Source organism: Schistocerca gregaria, chromosome 6 (assembly GCF_023897955.1).
Source record: "Schistocerca gregaria isolate iqSchGreg1 chromosome 6, iqSchGreg1.2, whole genome shotgun sequence".
In the NCBI taxonomy this organism is placed as follows: Eukaryota; Metazoa; Arthropoda; class Insecta; order Orthoptera; family Acrididae; genus Schistocerca; species Schistocerca gregaria.
The window spans coordinates 135,648,216-135,669,057 of record NC_064925.1 but is presented as its reverse complement, the minus strand read 5'-3'; the positions used below and the strand labels follow the sequence as shown (position 1 = coordinate 135,669,057).

General features: G+C 39.8%; 1 protein-coding gene across 1 annotated transcript; it reads left to right on the top strand.

Moving 5' to 3' along the window:
- Positions 1-4,697: 4,697 nt before the first annotated feature.
- Positions 4,698-7,536, top strand: LOC126278618 (uncharacterized). The gene is made up of 4 exons (XM_049978857.1): positions 4,698-4,890; positions 6,011-6,171; positions 6,467-6,625; positions 7,024-7,536. The coding sequence occupies exons 1-4, from the start codon at positions 4,728-4,730 to the stop codon at positions 7,102-7,104; spliced, it is 564 nt and encodes a 187-aa protein (XP_049834814.1). The 5' UTR covers positions 4,698-4,727; the 3' UTR covers positions 7,105-7,536.
- The last annotated feature ends 13,306 nt before the right edge of the window (positions 7,537-20,842 follow it).

Sequence of the window (20,842 nt, the reverse complement as noted above, 5' to 3'; positions counted from 1 at the left end):
CGTAAAGTCTAAGGAAAGTTTTTGGTGTAGTACTTTGATCCCATAATTTCATCAAGAATATATACTTTCACTGAAGATTTCAAGTATACTCGCTGGAAACAGCAAACATTTTCTGAAATAAGGGATGTATTTAAATTGCAGAAATATTTTAGTGCCCACCTTAAGTGTGTGATATTTCTTCAGTCCTCTGATTTGTTTGAAGCAGCCCGGTACTAATTTCTCTTCTATGACAACCTCCTCATGCAGACATATTAGTTGCGCACAACGTCTTCAAATACTTGTTATATATTTCCCCATCTCTCTGCCCCCCACCCCACAATTTTCAGTGCCTACAGCACCGCCAAGTAGCGTAGAAGTGATCCCTAGATGCGCAGCACATTTCCTGTCATTCTGCAGACGAATTCTGCTGCTTTGGAATAAAGGTAACACCTGTTGGACAAAGCAAGAAGGACATTAAGGACTAGGTAACGACTTACGTTATCTAGGAAGTCTAGAGCCTTTTCGCAATCCAGAGCCACTATTCAGCATGCCTTCTGGAGTTTCTAAATGATGGGAACAACATGGTGTTTCGTACAAGCCAGTTTTCAAAAGCCCAGTTGTTCCCTGTAGAGATTCTACTGTAAAGGGTTGGATTTGGTTGGGCTGATTTGGTGGAAGAGACCAAGCAGCGAGATAATCGGTCTCATCGGATTAGGGAAGGATGAGGACGGAAGTCGGCCGCGTCCTTTCATAGGAACCATGCCGGTATTTTAGGGAAATCACGGATAATTTAAATCAGGATGGCCGGACGCGGGATTAATTCGCCGTCCACCCGAATGCTAGTGCAGTGTGCTAACCACTATCCACCTCGCTCGGTCTGCCAGTCCACATACGCATGGCAAAACATGTTTTGCAAGGCAACAGCAATTTTCTAGTTTCAAATGCGTCTGCATATCTTCAAAGCCATCCCTCGACTCTTCTAAAAACGCAGGTACTTCTCTATGCGACGATCTGATTGTGACGTTCTTTGGTGAGCCAATAACTGAATGTACATTTAGCTTTCAACCTTAACTATGATTATTTTCGGAACACTAACTGTCTCCTAGGAGTGAGCACTACGTGTATTTCAAGAGAGGATGCTAGTGTGGCATCTAGAACTCGTTTGTAGTTTTGTTTGCCACCTTATTGCTGACAGTTAAAACATGTTTCTTTGATCCGACTTCTACATATTGTCCACTTCATTTTTCACTTCAAGACTGACAAATGCCCAGTAGATATGCAGTGACTGAACACACACACACACACACACACACACACACACACACATATATATATATATATATATATATATATATATATATATATATATATATATATATATATATGTGTGTGTGTGTGTGTGTGTGTCTGTGGAAGAAAACCAAACCTCGCATTATAAAGAATATGGTGACATGAAGAAAGACAGACCCACGTGATACATGCTGTCTCATATTTATTTTCCGTACGGCCATCGCAGTGTTAAAGGTATTTAATCAGTAACATTTTATTCTTTCAATAATTGCTAATATTTCTACTAATATTCTTTTATCGACTCTGAAATGACACTTAAGTGTCAGTGATTGCCATGCCTGAGCATATTTTGTGGCTTTCTGGTTACTCCGAAGTGTTATATCAGCTGATTGTGTAGAGGAGACAAGCGGAATTGGGCTTTGGAAATAGTTAGGGAAATTATGTTTCACGCACCAATTGTCAGCATGTGACACAGACTGTTGTGTGTCACAGATGTGGGCGCGTCTCAGGAATCGTTTGTTCTCCTCTGAACAAACCTGTTGCCTGTGGGCGTTCTGTAGGCGAAGGTGTAGAGACGATGACGCTGATGAAGAACTGATGTGTGTCCAGGATGTGAGCGACGGCGAGTTGGAGGTAAGCAGGCCTTGCTACCAGACAAGGTTGTTGTATCACTAGTATACAAGGGCACGTACATAGTGGTCACCGACAGATATTATTCATTGCACTAGGCTAATGTTTTCTGTGTGTTATAGGAACTTACAAAATTGTCGAAGTGAAATGCACTAATTAAAGCTCTCCTTTGACACTCCCGCATAGCTAATGAGATGAGTTTGCCTAAAATACCGACAGTCTGCACAACACTAAAAGTTAGAACTCTTAATTTGAAAGAGGCCACTTCAGTAACAAAACTGTGTCGTTTTCTTTTGATTTTCTCTTTACAGGGCAGCAAAACGAAGACAAAGTATTAGTTACTTGGACGTAAATATAACAACAATCGTAATCAAGATTTATATGAATGGTGCAATGACAAATATCACAACACCCTCAAACGCATGCCACCGAAACGTACATAAACAAGCAACAAGGATGTCAACGCTATCTGAATCAAGAAAACATGGAACAGAAAATTGCTTCCGTGGTTGACTCATTACTGAGCATAATAAAGAAAGATCTAGATACAAGACAGACTACAGAGGAAAGATAAAAACAAATTTGTATCCAACAGTTTGTGGATACAAAAGACTCAAAAATCTTCAAAATAAACAATTCAGAAATTGGATTGCGTACATCTATACCACAGAGCCCAATCATAACATATATTCAGATTCTTGACTATATAACATGCCAGGAATGCTCCATATACTGCCTAAGATAAACAGGCAAAAAATTTCACACCACGTTTACAGAGCGCATAGTGGCCTATACCCACAACAGACATACAACATCATCAACAGTCCAACACATACACAGTACAGGTCACTAATTCGTTCGCGAAGTTCAAACTGTCATTGAACTCCATCGACAAATTGAAAGTCGTAATATGGATCTGACTGAAGAAGTGGAGATATGTTCACATCATAAAAAATAAAAAGGCAAAGTATTCAATGAAAATCTGGATAGTGATTCAGTGAATTCGTTCAGCCGATTAATTACGATCCTTAAAGATGCAAAAGGAAATTTGCTACGTAAGAACTACTAACTTTGTAAACAATGTATAATCAAATAGTGATTCAGATTACAGACGAAAAATACCCTCTTCACGAAACAGTAATATACATACCCCGTGAACAATCTGTAGCGTAATCTGTGCTCGCTATATGTAACAATATCTTTGCTACTATTTGTTATTGTATGTTTGCTGTTTTCAGCGCGTACTGTGTCGTATAAATTGTGCGACTAATATTTAATATGTGTGATATTCTGGGCAAATGAAACAGAAGACAGCCGTAATAAAAAAGCTTCTTCCAGATTCACCATAATACATATGTAACGATTGAGCGTTAATTATAAAGCTTCGAAAACAACAAGCATAATTACTATAAGACACGATAAAATGCGTTTGAGAACGGCTATCATTACCAGAAAAGGGTCCTGCAAGAAATAATTGATAGTGAATCAGAACTGGTAATGCGTTTGAGGGTGTTGTGATATTTGTCATTGCACCATTCATATAAATCTTGATTACGATTGTTGTGATATTTACGTCCAGGTAACTAATACTTTGTCTTCGTTTTGCTGCCCTGTAAAGAGAAAATCAAAAGAAAACGACACAGTTTTGTTACTGAAGTGGCCTCCCTCAAATTAAGAGTTCTAACGTTTAGTGTTGTGCAGACTGTCGGTATTTTAGGCAAACTCATCTCATTAGCTATGCAGGAGTGTCAAAGGAGAGCTATAATTAGTCACTTCGACAATTTTGTAAGTTCCTGTAACACACAGAAAACATTAGCCTAGTGCAATGAATAATATCTGTCGGTGACCACTATGTACGTGCCCTTGTATACTAGTGATACAACAACCTGTATTAATTTTTACTACTTCTGTTTTGTATTCGCCATTTCTTATAATTGCAGTTTTCTTGTACACGACGTAGATACGCTCTCACTCACAGTTATTTATAGTTGATAACTGTTTCAAATTTCAAATAATGTATACTAATCAAAACAATCAAAATCTGTTTAGAAATCTGCAGTGTTGGTTATCATCAGTCTATTTTCTATGATTAGTTGTAGAGTCAGTATTGCGTATCGAGTTCCTAGTTAACTTCTCCAGTTCGACTTCTATCAGAAGTACCATTCTCCAGTAGACAGTATTTTTGTAACCAGGTGGAACTACGAAATTAAGAAGTGGAACTACGATCATTTACTTTTATAAAATATTTAATGTACGAGGTGTATGCCTCAGTATGTAGTAACTGAGTGATGCTAATGAAAGGTTTGTTGTGCAAAACTGTGGACTCATTCGTACCTGAAGTGGAAAGTGCGATAGATCGACTGTAATTACTGAGTTTCTAAGCATCTCAACTATTTATTCCCAAATATGCTGTGTGACTGATGCTGTTTCAGTACCGAAATGGTAATAACGTAGTTGTTACTTCTTTTAGGACAATAATTTTTACAAACAAACGGTACAGAAAGCAGAAATTGAGTAACGACAATGTGAACTCTTTGCAAACATTTAGTAGCTACTTTCATAGAAAACACCATACTTTCGGTGACACATTGTGACGTGCCTTTGACAAGTGTATTAGAGTTCCTGGTTTCTAGAAACATGTGTACTGTAACCGACGTGATTTTTATAATAGCCATTAGCTTCACATACAGAAATACTTTTTTCTGAGCTTTTAATCGAAATGTTTTAATAGAATATTGACATTTTATAGTTTTTCTGTGTTCGTTCCTATATTTGTTCTGTTTCCTCTTCAGCTGCTCTGGAGTACACCTCAACAGCAAAGGAGTCAGATGTGCGTGAGGGAGACAACTCCAATAATATTTCGTCAATACTTCGAAGATCGATTCGTCTCCCTCTTGAGTATACTGGCAGCAGAAGAATCAATTAAGTCTAGAATATTAGCTCGCACGCTCCTCTGTAAGTGCTATGCGGGACTTTCGCAGGTTGGAAAAGGTAATTCGCCCAGTCCAACTAACTGTATTATTCTGGCTTATCGAAAATGCAGTAGAAAATGTTTGTCTTTTACTTTCTCGCAAAAAAATTATTGTTGTGTAGAAATGCTGTTTCTTTTTCCAAAAAGGACTGACCAGCTTGTGATGAGTTGACACAGGGAATGTACGTTTGATGTCGAGTACGCTTTGAGATATTTTGCAAAAATAGAGACTATGTCTCTTCTTCTAGATGTGATACTATATTATACATTAGTATCAACATATGGGATACTACTTTCAACTGACAGCAATCGACGATGAGGGGCTAAATTTTCTGAAATTACAATACGTGTATTTTATAAAGAACGTGCTGTCAGGCCAAGGATTATTTCTTATGACATAATAGTTTTATGAGACGTTAGTGGTACTCTTCGCGGTAAAGGAAGTGCTTACCAGAATATCTCTAATGCCCCACCCAAGTAACTACTACACAAAAGTGTATACTTAAAAATGGAGCAGGTAATATCTGTCGAAAATTGCTTCTCTCCGAAAGTGGCACGTACTGTTCAAGCGCTGTTGAGCGGCAAAAGCCTTAGGAAGCTCAGTGACCAATTACTGAATCTGAGTTTAATTTAACCTGAATTCCCGAAATGGGGAATTGAGAGTGCCCACATTAGACTAAACTCTGTATGAACTCAAGGGGCTACCACTGGGTGTCAAGATGGAATTTCTGTGCTGCATTATTGATGAAAGGCGGTTAATATTTACGATCCAGAGACGTTAATTAAGCTTCAGGGTAAAGGTGAGATACTTGCCAATTAAATTCATGAGTGCTGAGGCCAAAGAATCAATAGTTGTCTGGCTCTGTGGGCCCTGCGATATCCCAGCTAACTCAAACTTCCCATACCTGTAGAGTGCGCGCACGCAACGAACTGATTGGCTAACTTCAATGTTCAATAACTCCGAAAAGGCGCAATCTACCGAATTCTTTTCTTAACGGTTATTTTGTGGCACATATTCCCCTTCCTTACAAGCTTTTCAGACTGTTTTTGACCTCCCTGTATATTAACTTCTTACAAATGTGATTCGTATTGTCAGTATGTGATTAAACAATCTAACTTACTCGTTTCTTTTCTTTGCAGCCTTCGTGCGCCAAATATATTATCGTCTGTCTATGGATGAAAGTGTTGCCGTGAGGGAAAATGCAGCCAGAAAACTGGATGAGTTCTCAACAGTGGTGGATTTAAGCCACTTCGAAGTCGATATTATACCCCTATTTCGTATGCTGCAGAAGGACGAAGAGGTATGGCGATTTTTCATGTCTGTTTAGAATTGATTGGTTTTGTTTAGAAACACAGAATATTTACTTTCGCTCAATTAAGAGTAAATCATATTCTGTATTGATTAGAGATAATGACAGAATTAGAGCCATTTTGATAAAAGCTATTTCTTTCAACTGTCTTAATGATTTATAATTATTAACCTCACAATAGTGTGCTATTTCAATACTCTTATCAGTAACGCACTAGATGTTGTTATAACTCAGAAAAGGTATCTTGACCTGAGGTATTTATCAAATCTTATGTTTGCTTCTTTAGGTAATAATACGTCTGGGAGCTGCTGAATCGTTAGTGAATATTTTGATGTACCAGCGCGTTTCTGACGAACTCTGCAAGGAGCTGCTTTCAGAGTTGCAGAAGTATATTAATGATCCGTCTTCGAGTGTTCGTTACCTGATCGTCATCAAAATTGTCGAGGTATGTACGTCAAGAAAATATGTTACACTGTAGAATTTGTCAATATCGTCTCTAAATATTAGATTGTAAAGCGAAATTCGTTGTTAAATCGTAGGCGATGTGCTGGAATATTATGACTGTTGATGAAAAACACCCAACACTTATTTTCTACCACAAGAAAATTTCTGAGCTCTAATAATTACACTGAAGTGTAAGTAGGAGTTCTGTAATAGACGGGGGAAAAAAACATTATGAGTTGAGACACATTTTCCTTCTGTACATATCATCATTTAGTAGACATTTCGTAGCTTACCATTTTACTCATCTTACTATACATGAAGGTTTTGGGAAGGAGATGAATACGTAATTGAAGTTTCTGAAATCGGTATAACTTACATGGTTTTTTTCATCTTTTACAGGTTTTAAGAGGTCTACAGGAAGGCACGTTGAAGTCAAATCTTCTCCAAATACATCATGATTTACTGAAGACTCTGACATAGGAAGATGGAAGCAGCAACACATCAGTACCAGTTTTTTTTAAGTTTGATCATCTCAAAATAATTGAAGATTTTTTGAAGGACTCTGAAAATTAAGAACGGTTAGATGCAGGCCATCAATTACGACCAGTTTAAGTCTAATTTTTCTCAAAATTCTTCAAGATTTGTTGTAGGACTCTAGCGGTATAAAGAGGGACAGCTGAAGCACATCATCTGCAAGTGTTTTAAGTGTGGTGTTCGCAAATACTAGAGTTTCTGAAGGGCTATGGGAATAAGAGCCGGGCAGCTGCACCATATTAATTGCAAGGCTTCTGCAGTGATCTTGAAATGGAAGACATACTCAGTGGTACTTTTGGTGGACCCAAATTAAATTGTTAGTGTGACGAATGTGTCTGGTCATCTAAATCTGAAGCAATAAAGTACAGTGTTACTGTTTTTTTCTTACTTTTATTTTTATAAAATGAAACATGTTTAACTGATTTTACACCAGTTTTGTACAGAGCAATAGCTGAACACAAAGTATCAAGAGAATAAGCCGAAATTTATTCTGTAACGCAATGAGTTAATAGCAGCTGTAGTATAAACTGATGTACTAAACATCAATGCATACAGGTAACGCATCATGAATGCCATCTATACCTATTGTATGTCCCAAAATTCTGTCCTCTCTCCCTCAGTATCAGTTAATCGCACTTACAATTATACATAGCCCTCTACATACACACACACACACACACACACACACACATACACACACACACACACACACACACACACTATGTATAAAGAGTTTTCTTATGGAATCGGTTTCCTGCCCTACTACTACTGGAAAATATAAGAAAATAAAACCTATGCATGCATGATGATGGGTGAATGGGGGCGGGGGAGGGGGGAGGGACATTTCAGTTGATCCGTTGATCCGAGATGATTACATCTACCTCCCTCCATGTAAAGAAATCTGTTAGAATTCATGTTCCCTGCTTTACTTTCGTCCATCATATATCCAAACATTACAGTATAGCGTAATGAAGATGTATGTGTTTCACGATTCCTGTCTGTTTTATAACTGCTAATTTCCCGTGTTGTAATGGAGAAAGGGATGCAGTAAGATGCATCTTCTTTATAATTCAATGATTTGTAGCAAATGGGAAACAAGATACGCAAATACCTTATCGTAACTTTTAATTTTGCACATAAACACAATAAACCTCTAAGAGGTGAATGTGGGTTTACAAGTTGCGTAAATAATGATAATAACGGCATGGAAGTGTACATGACGAACAGAAGGTTTTGTTCCGTTAGTGTCAAGTTTTAATTTTATTTTATTAACATGAGAGAACTAAATGTCTACCTTGAAGATGCCAGGGTATTAAAGAAGGTACCTGACAGACTATACTTTGGTAAAACAAAGATTCAGGAATCTGTCTGAAGAGTAAAATTAAGGTTCGGTAATCTGGTTTAAACATTGTGAGAGATATTCAGATATTGACGTTGATAATGACAAATTAGTGATATTGCAGAAGTTAAGAAAAATGCGATAGAACCATTGGGACCTAGAAAATTTGAGGGTGCTAAAATATAAGGAAAATTAGAAACCTATCGCGACACAAGGGGAACTTTAATTGAGGCTGGATGATTTTACTGAAAATTCACACTGTAGTGGGCCACAGAAAAATTCCCTGCTTTAACACATTAAACTCCAGCATCTTTATTTTTATCTGTAAATCTTCATCGTATTAAGCAGACATCAGTGCCCGGAAAAGTGGTTCTATCAGACCCACGAAGTTTTAATTGAAAAATATTGCAAACAGCCGAGAAATGATCGGAGTGAATATCTCGGGGGCGTTCTGGCGCTTAACTGTAAAGTAATTAGAGAAAGGACACTAATTACGTCCGATCGTTCATGTCCGAACTGTCCACCGCCAGTCTCGTCTATTTCGCAAGTAACATGCGGAGAAACCAGCATAACTATTAAAAGACGAGGTAACGGCTTGACAAGAACGGAACCGACAATTTAAATATCCTTCATCACGCATAGATTGACATACACTTACATTTGTTCAGCTCGAACTCCAATGACCAAAAAAAATTATAGTACAAGCTGGAGATAAAAGAGCATCACGTTTACCATTTTAGTCAGTACCCTTACATTCGCCATGTTTACAATTCCTGGAAGTTTCGGAACGTTAAATATATTCTTTGAACATATTGAAGAGTTATAGTTCCTCTTGTAGTTAAATTATCAGAACAAAAATGTAGGATAAAAAATAATGAAACATTTTATCGCCACCCGTGAATGCTTGTCAACTTCGTACGCCGGAAGCATTCAACAGAAATTCGGGGTAGACGTTATTTCTCAGCAAATTATTTTCACATTACCTTTACGAAAGAAAGACAGAACGTAAGATAAGAATTAGAAAACAAATTATTTACTGGATGAATTGTTAACGAAATTTTACAAATATAGTAATTTCTTGCAAAATTCTCAGGGTAATTGTTTCATCGATAAGTATCAGCCCCGAAGCGCACATCTTTCTGAAGAGTAAGATATACAAAGCATAAATGTTTGAAGAAATGTAAGACATCCTATTTGGTGTTAAGTGTGTCAAAGTGCAATTCCACGTCTATATACACAGTATTCTTCTATTGCACGTCACTACTTCGCCCTGTGGAATTCAAATGCGTACATTTAGTAATGGAAGTCACCAAATACATATTCAGGACAGTGGAAATTAAAATGTCATGTAGTGCCTCTCTTGCTCTCAGTCGTACGGTTTGACGTCCTACTCTCTCCCCTAAAAAGAGGTCACAGTTAATAATGGTTGGGTTTGTTTCTGAAAATTGTTTCAGAAAATTTGCACTCGTTATTGCCTATTAGCTAATAACTTTTCTTTTGTGTGACATAAAATTAACTATTGGAAACATACAACCAATAAAGCCAAGAGCCAAGCAATTTACTCTCTCTAGTCTTGCTACAGCGTTACATGTGTGATTTCTTTCTGCTAAACAATCTAGCACCCCATCAAAGTTCGTCAATCGTATGACTACATGAGAAATCTAAATTTCGTTGTCTAATACTGAAAAAGCTGTTAGTACAAATAGTATCCAAGATTTGATTACGTCAATTTTGTCACTGTCTGCTAGATAAAATGAAATACATCTTTCTAATATTGCAGCAACTGTAGGACATGCCAAATAAGGGAGAACGTTTTAGCACAGATGGTCTATTTTAGTATCAAACTTACATGAATAACACGACACAATATAATCCACAAAATACCAATATCAAATATCTATTAGACCTATCGCAAGTAAAATGTTTTGTTTGGAAATAGCTGCACATTTCATTCATATGCTCCAGTTTCTGTCGTAAAAGCATGTGATATACCATTTTTCACTTCTAATTGGAATATTAAGTGGTGCACATCTTTTGTTGTCAGACCATAAAATCTTGTTACCATATTCATGATATGGTTCACCACTTCCTCCTATTGGTATTGAGTGAAATTAGGTTTATAATTTCCTAAGACTTTCTTATATTACACAGCAGATTTATTTTTCCTGTTACTCTTCTTTTTAGTGCCATTCTACGGACATTTTGAACTGCCTTAATGGCGTTGTTCATATTGTCAGCGCAGGAGCTTTGACGATCTGTTTTCCGAACGTAAGTTCGCACCATTGACGAATCTGAAAAATGAAACACTTACATAAAAAGTCGCATGAAAAGGAACAATAAGTATGTCGTTAAGTAAACGCATGCATATGTAAGTAGGCTTATTTATATGTAATAGTTTATTAATGGGATAGTATGATAGCTACAGGGAATAATGATCCCCCCCCCCCCCCCCTATATGATTATTTTGCCCCAAACCCTCGTCCTGCACCAACAACAACGTTGCGGTGGAACGCCATCTTGTATGCTAACAACAACGCGAATACAGCTTTCTTATAAAGTGCCTTACAAGCCGAAATATTTATGACTCGCTTTAGAGGCACACAGCGTGACATGCACAATTACAGATTTAGAACATACCCTAGATCAACAATGCTTAAAACGAAGTTTTCTTCTGTAAATCTTGTTGCAGAACACATGACGGAACTATATCACTGGTGTAACCTCAGACTCATGTGAGCTCTTAATTCACGCTTTGCCCGCTGCACGGCAGCACTAACTGTGAAGACAGAGAGCGTAACCATTATGCCCCAAGGGATCGTTTTGCCCTGGTCTACCCTACATGCCTTTGTTTTAATTAAATTTAATACAACCTGGTATAAGAACGTAGGATTCCGCGGCTGGTGTCATAGTGATTAAAATTCTTGTGGGTATTATGCCGCGTCATTGCTAAAAGGCCTTCGTAAAGGACTCAAGAATTGATCCTGACACAGACAAAAGACTAATCACCAAGGTGCCTCTTCCTCCTAGAATCTATGGAGTACTTTAGCTCAATTAGGAGGGTTATCCGCTGAGGCCCAAAGTGAACGGAATATATTCACCTACGTATTATGTTGCGAAACATCTTGCACCTAAGTTACGCGGTCTTGTGGGACTCTTCCCACTGCATACAACTGATTAGGGAACAGCGAGTAAAGCCATCAGACAATGTGGTCAGTTTTGACATCAAGTCTCTCTTCATTAACGTACCTATTGAGGAGAGTATGCGCATTCTATAGGATCACATCCCACCAGATATCTGCGGTCTGGTGCGCTTATGCCTGTCATTTACGTACTTCACCTGGTGGGGGAAATATTACGAATAGTTAGATGGAGTGGCAACGGGTTCCCCGCTCTCGCCTATAGCTGCGGGCATCTTCATGGAAGCCTTTGAGCAAACGGTTCTAGCTTCTGCTCCGTTACGTCCCAGTTTTTGGCTACGATATGTGAACGACACATTCGTTATCTGGTCTCAGGGTGAAGCAGAATTGGGAAACTTCCTCCATCATTTAACTAGCCTACACAAAAATATAAAGTTCACACATTAAACTGAAAACAATGGTACCTTACCATTTCTGGATGTGGAAGTATACAGACGTGCCGAAGGCAAACTGGGACACAAAGTGTACCGGAAACCAACGAGCACTAATCGGTACCTGCACGCGGAGAGCCACTACCACCCAGCTCAAAATTATTCTGTTCTGCATACGTTAACTGCCCGAGTCTACCAGATAAACGATGAAAATAACATCAAAGAAGAATTAAAGGAGCTACAACACTCGTTCCAAGCCAACGGCTATGATGACTACATCAAAAGAAATGTAGCTAAAGCCAAGAAAGCAGAACACGAGAAGCTTGCACTGGTACACTTATCACATGTAAAAGGCGTCAGGGAATGGTTAGGCTACGTCCTCCACCGACGAGGTTTCAAACCGGTTTTTCGAAGCAGTCACAGGATCTACGAAATGAAAGGTTCCACCAAGCATGTAGTCAATAATCTTAACACTCTAGGTGTTTACGAACTACGGTGTGAGTGCGGAGCTGCCTACATAAGAGAAACTGGGAGACCTGTCAGCCTACGATTAGCAGAACACGAATGCTGTGTACGATTACAACAAAATAATAAATCGGCGATCGGAACACCACCGTGACTGTGGACCACCTATCAGGTTCCAGGAAGCCCGAGTACTGGTCAAAGAATCGTGGATGCGAGAACGCAAAATAGGGGAGGCGATCGAAATTATTTAGCAGCCTGACAACATCAACAGAGAAGATGGCTACAGACTCCAGGCGTCCTGGGATGCCGGCCATCCCAGTCCAAAGGGCCGCAAGCGGTCGCGGCGCAGAAGCTAAACGGGAGACGGACGTATGTGCACAAACAGCTGTAGAGCAACTGTCAGTCCACTTCAGCGCACACCAGGAGGGAAACTTGCCGACCAGAAGCCGAAAGCTGATTGGTGGAATGCTACCAATCGTTGATGACATGGACATCCACGAATAGCCTCTTTCCTTGCATCCCCTCTTACATCATGACTAGCCAATTAAAAGTTTCACAACAGTGACGTCAGACATCGATAGTCTGTAATAAATAGAAGCGCTTATCCCCTGAGGAAGGCCGTTGCAACTCTGCCGAAACGTCTGTTTTAGTTCCTTATTGTTGTTTGTTTTTTAGCAATGACATGGCATAATACCCACAAAAATTTTAATCCCCATTACTCTCTACCACTGACTTTCAAATAGCACTGGCCACTTGGAAGGTTGACCCTTGCGTTCCTTTCTCGCAAAAATTCCATGCCCAATATGCAATTCACTGTTAACCCATTAACCACAAATAACGTGCAAGTAATGTCTCCATCCCCAAATCTAACTTCAAACTGCACTAGCTTATCTACCCTCTGGCGCCTGGCACCAATAGGGCCTGACACCAAACAACTCTGTCCTGGTGGAGCAGGTCGTGTTCTATATTATGTGTGAGTGATTTCTTACAATATTGGACACGCTATGTTTACATAAAGCTTACATATACATAGTAAAATGCAGTGGTACACACCAATTAATGTGTGATTGCATTTCTGACTCATACACATATCTGTTAGTTACAGAAAGGTAAAGCGTGTATACATTATAGAATTGCACCAAAAAAATGCCATTAAGAGCACATTATAAAAGGCACCATTGATAATATATCTAGTTTTTCAGTAATTCCTTGGTCTTCAGTGAGCATTGGCAGGAAAACAGAAATATTTTTTTGTACATATTATATATTGGAAGTGATTCTGTATATAGTTTTAAATTCGTTCCAGTTTCCCTTTGCAATACATACTCACACACTACTTTAATTTTTATTTCAAGATATTCTTTAGCACTGTAAGGGCAAATACTGATCAGATAGCTTTTTTCTTTTTCTTTTACAACGAGACATACCTTCTATCATCTTTATTTTTTTTTGGTCATCAGTCTACTGACTGGTTTGATGCAGCCCGCCACGAATTCCTTTCCTGTGCTAACCTCTTCATCTCAGAGTAGCACTTGCAACCGACGTCCTCAATTATTTGCTTGACGTATTCCAATCTCTGTCTTCCTCTACAGTTTTTGCCCTCTACAGCTCCCTCTAGTACCATGGAAGTCATTCCCTCATGTCTTAGCAGATGTCCTATCATCCTGTCCCTTCTCCTTATCAGTGTTTTCCACATGTTCCTTTCCTCTCCGATTCTGCGTAGAACCTCCTCATTCCTTACCTTATCAGTCCACCTAAATTTCAACATTCGTCTATAGCACCACATCTCAAATGCTTCGATTCTCTTCTGTTCCGGTTTTCCCACAGTCCATGTTTCACTACCATACAATGCTGTACTCCAGACGTACATCCTCAGAAATTTCTTCCTCAAATTAAGGCCGGTATTTGATATTAGTAGACTTCTCTTGGCCAGAAATGCCTTTTTTTGCCATAGCGAGTCTGCTTTTGATGTCCTCCTTGCTCAGTGCGTCATTGGTTATTTTACTGCCTAGGTAGCAGAATTCCTTAACTTAATTGACTTCGTGACCATCAATCCTGATGTTAAGTTTCTCGCTGTTCTCATTTCTACTACTTCTCATAACCTTCATCTTCATCTTTATACACTGCAGTAAACTGTTGTACAGTATGTTTCCAGCATTTACATGTTCTTCATCTGTTGATTTTAGCCTACTTCCTTCTATATGATATTCATATTTTTTTCTTGTGTTATCTTCATGATATTCTCCATTTTGCAACGCACTGCTGTTAGTTTTTAAGTGGATAATATATACTGACACTACTCTTAAATTTTTTTGCTCCCTGGTCTTATTTTAGCAGGATTCACTAGGTGATACTTTGGCGATGCACCGCATAGCTCTCCTTTGTAATCTTAATATGCTCTGTGTGTGTGCTCATTTACAGCATTTCCCCAATCCAGGTTGCCAATAAGAGGTCGGATTGGACTAGTCCATAGTACATTGTTTGTAGAGTGTGTCTGTTTACTGACTTTGATATTTTTCTTATCCCAAATATGCCTAAACCTATTTTGTGGCAAAAGTTATTTATGTAATTCTCACATGTCACATGCCTGTCCATTGTTGCACCTAGAAATTTATAGCTGTCTGTCTCCTTTAGTTATAGGTCTCGAAGCCTGACAGTAATGTGGTCCAAAGTCAGTTTTTTTTTCATGTGTCTGTATACAGGTAATTTAGTTTCATTTATGAATGGATTGCTTCCTCTGAAATAGTTGTTTCCACTTTTCATATTTAGCGAAGCTTTCTCTTACACGTCATCTGTTGTAGAACTGGTAACAACAAATGAAGTGTCGCCTGCATACGTTTTTTGGCTATATCATTGACATGTAAAATGAAAAGTAATGGAACATGGATGGATACTTGAGGAATAGCATGTTTCACATTTTCAAAATTTAAAAAGACACTTTTGCTTTCATTATTTGCGTTTTTCTTTATTTTTACACACTAATTACTCTTTTCTAAAACGATTTAATGGTGTCTACTGCCCCCCCCCCTTATATCTAAACAGTGAGTCTTTTCTAATAGGATGTCGTCGCGTACACAATCAGATGCTTCAGATAGGTCCAGGAACATACCGCAGGCTTTCTTCTGTTAATCAAGTGCTTTAGTTACAAGTGTTATGAATTCAGCTATTGCTGTTTTGGCAGATTTGCTCTTTATGAACCCATATTGTTCGTCGTTTAAAATATTGAATGTTTGTATGAAATGTAATATTCCGCCTTTTATTATGGTTTCTACTATTTTACAGAGTACAGATGTAAGAGTTATGGGCCTGTAATTGCCTGGGTCTTTTTTGCAGCTATTTTTATGTGTCGGATTTCATTACTCTTTTTCAGGCACATTGGAAATATTCCTTTTCCTATAGTTAAGTTTATTAGACAGGCTAATGGCTATACTACTCACTGTAAACAGTATTTTGTTAGTTTAATGGATATACCATCTAGTCTCTCCATGTTTTTTGTTTTTACATTATGTATTATTTTTACAATTTCTGATTAATTAGTTGGGGTCATAAGCATTTTCTTTTATATGTAATGTTTATTGTGCTTATTTTGGAAGTATATTTTGATTTATTTATTTGCTCCTAATTTCAATATAATGATTGTTTAAAGTATTTCTGACTTTTGTGCATCTCTGTGATCCCTTCCATTTACCTCTCTTCAGTTATGAGAGACTGTATGGTCTTAGGGATATTTGTTGAGGTTGCTATCTCTTTTTTAGAATAGGTCGATTTAGTTTCTTTTATTAGTTTCTTTTATTAGTTTATTTTATCAGTTTTCCCTATATGCATCCCTATTTTCTTGGGTTGGCCTTAGCCAACATTTTTCGTACATACTTTTCACCTTTCCCTTCTTCTTTTTACATCTACTGTGACCCAGTTTTTATTATACTTCGCATTCATTTTCCTGCATACTAATGGACATGCAATGACCTAACGTATTGCAGAATGATTCCCATTCTGAAACTAGGTTTTCTGTTAAATATACTTCACTCAGGTCTTCGGTTTCCAAACGCTTTGTGGCCTATCTATGTTTGTTTGCTTGGTTTGTGTAAGCTCTTTAAATAATTTTTCTGGCCTTCCTACGTTGCCTGCTACTTTAACTAATACCCCATACTGCTGGTTGCCTGCTCCATGATATACACTCCTGGAAATGGAAAAAAGAACACATTGACACAGGTGTGTCAGACCCACCATACTTGCTCCGGACACTGCGAGAGGGCTGTACAAGCAATGATCACACGCACGGCACTGCGGACACACCAGGAACCGCGGTGTTGGCCGTCGAATGGCGCTAGCTGCGCAGCATTTGTACACCGCCGCCATCAGTGTCAGCCAGTTTGCCGTGGCATACGGAGCTCCATCGCAGTCTTTAACACTGGTAGCATGCCGCGACAGCGTGGACGTGAACCGTATGTGCAGTTGACGGACTTTGAGCGAGGGCGTATAGTGGGCATGCGGGAGGCCGGGTGGACGTACCGCCGAATTGCTCAACACGTGGGGCGTGAGGTCTCCACAGTACATCGATGTTGTCGCTAGTGGTCGGCGGAAGGTGCACGTGCCCGTCGACCTGGGACCGGACCGCAGCGACGCACGGATGCACGCAAAGACCGTAGGATCTTACGCAGTGCCGTAGGGGAACGCACCGCCATTTCCAAGCAAATTAGGGACACTGTTGCTCCTGGAGTATCGGCGAGGACCATTCGCAACCGTCTCCATGAAGCTGGACTACGGTCCCGCACACCGTTAGGCCGTCTTCCGCTCACGCCCCAACATCGTGCAGCCTGCCTCCAGTGGTGTCGCGACAGGCGTGAATGGAGGGACAAATGGAGACGTGTCGTCTTCAGCGATGAGAGTCGCATCTGCCTTGGTGCCAATGATGGTGGTATGCGTGTTTGGCGCCGTGCAGGTGAGCGCCACAATCAGGATTGCATACGACCGAGGCACACAGGGCCAACACCCGGCATCATGGTGTGGGGTGCGATCTCCTACACTGGCCATACACCTCTGGTGATAGTCGAGGAGACACTGAATAGTGCACGGTACATCCAAAACGTCATCGTACCCATCGTTCTACCATTCCTAGACCGGCAAGGGAACTTGCTGTTCCAACAGGACAATGCACCTCCGCATGTATCCCGTGTCACCCAACGTGCTCTAGAAGGTGTAAGTCAACTACCCTGGCCAGCAAGATCTCCGGATCTGTCCCCCATTGAGCATGTTTGGGACTGGATGAAGCGTCGCCTCGCGCGGTCTGCACGTCCAGCACGAACGCTGGTCCAACTGAGGCGCCAGGTGGAAATGGCATGGCAAGCCGTTCGGCAGGACTATATCCACCATCTCTACGATCGTCTCCATGGGAGAATAGCAGCCTGCATTGCTGCGAAAGGTGGATATACACTGTACTAGTGCCGACATTGTGCTCTGTTGCCTGTGTCTATGTGCCTGTGGTTCTGTCAGTGTGATCATGTGATGTATCTGACCCCAGGAATGTGTCAATAAAGTTTCCCCTTCCTGGGACAATGAATTCACGGTGTTCAATTTCCAGGAGTGTATTAGTGATTACTTGATCTATTAACGTTTCTGTATTTTTACTGCATCTTGTACGACTTTCTACTGCTTAATTAGGACCATAAATTTTAATCAGATCTTCAAATCTCCTTGCATAACAATTGTCTCTTAGTGTATCAAAAATTTTAGATCCCTACTACAATTATGTAAGAGAATTCAATGCTAGACTTATCTAACAAGACTTCTGACCGTTTCTGAAATCCCTTTGTCTGACTGTTTGGTGATCTGTAGAGCCCTATTATGACACAGTTTTCCCCATCAAATGTTGTCTGTATTGCTGCAGCTTCAAACAGCATTTCTGTACAGTGTCTACTGACCGTGGAATGACATCCTCTATTTTTCTGTGTACTTAGACGTCCACACCTCCACCGTTATGTTCAGATCTGCAGATATTAGCAACTTTTTATATATTCATGTATATTGATTTCATTTCCCTTTAGCCCATGTTCTAACATAATAAATATATGTGTTAACTCTACAGCTGGTGGTACCTATATCTGTTCTAATTTGCTGGATGGATGCTGTACATTCTGCTGCAAGATCCTTATATTAGAAATGTTTGTGTTAATGTTTTGATTTTCTATGGCACCTTTCTTTTTGCCTGCTGGTAAAAAAATGCTGCTCCTTGAGATGTTTTTGCTTCTTTGTTCTTTCTTCTCCCCGATATCTTGGCTGCAGGGTCTCTGCCACACCTGCGTATTATGCAGGTGATGACAGCTTCTCCTTCTGGTGAAGACACTCCATCAGATGGTGTTGACACTGCCTCTTCTTCTGCTAGTCATGACACTACTTTACTTTCATTTATTGGTAATTCTTGAAGAAAACTCTCAGTAAGAACGTTCATGGTTGTACCTGGGTCAGGTATAACAATGATTGGAATTCCTCCCCAAACTAAATTGACTGTGGCCTGCCGAAGTTCTTGTACAGATTCTTCAAAGGACTCACAGTCATCAAAGAGCTATTTCCTAATGTCCGCGCTACCGTTATATCGTAACATATGTAGTTGCTCGGTGGAAGTGGAGGCACTTTTCCGTCCCACGATTCTCACAAGCCAGAATGGAGTACATCTACATCTACGTGATCACTCTGCTATTCACAATGAAGTGCATGGCAGAGGATTCAATGCACCACCTTCAAACCGCCTCTCTACCATTCCACTCTAGATCGGTGCGCGGGGAAAACGACCGCTTAAATTTTTCTGAGCGAGCCCTGATTTCTCTTATTTTGTCGTGATGATCATTTTTCACTATGTAGTTCGGTGCCAACAAAATGTTTTCGCAATTCGAGGAGAAAACTGGTGATTGAAATTTCATGAGAAGATCCCGTCTCAACGTCAAACGCCTTTGTTTTAATGATTACCACTCCAATTCACGTATCATGTCTGTGGCACTATCTCCTCTATTTTGCGATTATACAAAGGGAGCTGCCCTTCATTGTTCTTTTTCGATGTCATCCGTCAGATGCAGATACCACATCACACAGCAGTACTCCAGAACTAGTTCGCAGGAGAGCTTCTATAAAGTTTGGAAGGTAGGAGGCGTGGTATTGGCAGAAGTAAAGCTGTTAGGACAGGGCTTGAGTCGTGCTTGGTTATCTCAGATAGTGGAGCACTTGCCCGCGAAATGCAAAGGTCCCGAGATCGAGTCTCGGTCCGGCACACAGTTTTAATCTGCCAGAAAGTTTCATATCAGCGCACACTCCGCTGCAGAGTGAAATTGTCAAAATGCGAGCGTCTTTTGTTGGGGGCAGAAGACGCTGAAGCTCGAGTGCATACAGGCGAGCTACTAGGCGGACGAGGCAGTCATCAGGAGTCCCATGACGCGGCTCGGAGGAGGACGATGACCCCGTCTCCAACTGATGCTGCCATCGGAGGAGGCGGTTCCACTGCCGGTTTGCAGACTCCATTCAGAATTAAGAGCTACATCAGCTCGTAATGTCAAGGGTACGTGAATACTAACCTCAAAAGTAAAAATGGCTACACTTCGATGCACCGATATAAAGGAAGGGACTACCACCATCTTGTGAAACGACCGCTGTAATTCCAAAGGCTTGCTCTAGAGCATTCTACCAGCTCACTTTAACGCTGAACACATATCACCCCGAAAAGATAACCAGTGATTTTTTATCTAAGACATTGTAAATTACTAACTTTATTACAAACTTTCTTCCAAAACATTAACTGAGAAATGATTTCAGAACAGTCACGGAGCCCTCTGTCCTCATCTTCGTGAAATCAGCGCCGTGCTTTCACTTGATTAATTCTGCAATCGCTGTGGTTTGTTGAAAATTTTAGCTTCTTTCAGTAGTACTTCAGCAGTAAAATTAGTAACAACGTTTACTTGTCATTTCATTTCTATTTATATGGCATGAGCTTTTTCCATGACGTCAAGAGTCATCGTCCACAGACTTTATTTAGTCCACTGGGTACAATGCTCACGCTTAATTATTTCACTTTCCTGTTTGTCCACTATGGCCGAAAGTACGAAAGAGTAGGGTGAAAACTGCAGAGAGTGAATAATTGTTTAAATAAATTTTGACATAAGAAGTTTTGAGATCGGACGAAAAGTGTAAAATAATTACTCCTACTGTCAAACAGATTCCTAAGACGATACAGAAGTCCTAAAAACGTAATAGCTATGAAATACTCGTAAAATTTGTAACGAAAATCAATAGAAAATAATTGATGCACGAGTAGTTCCCCTCCTAAC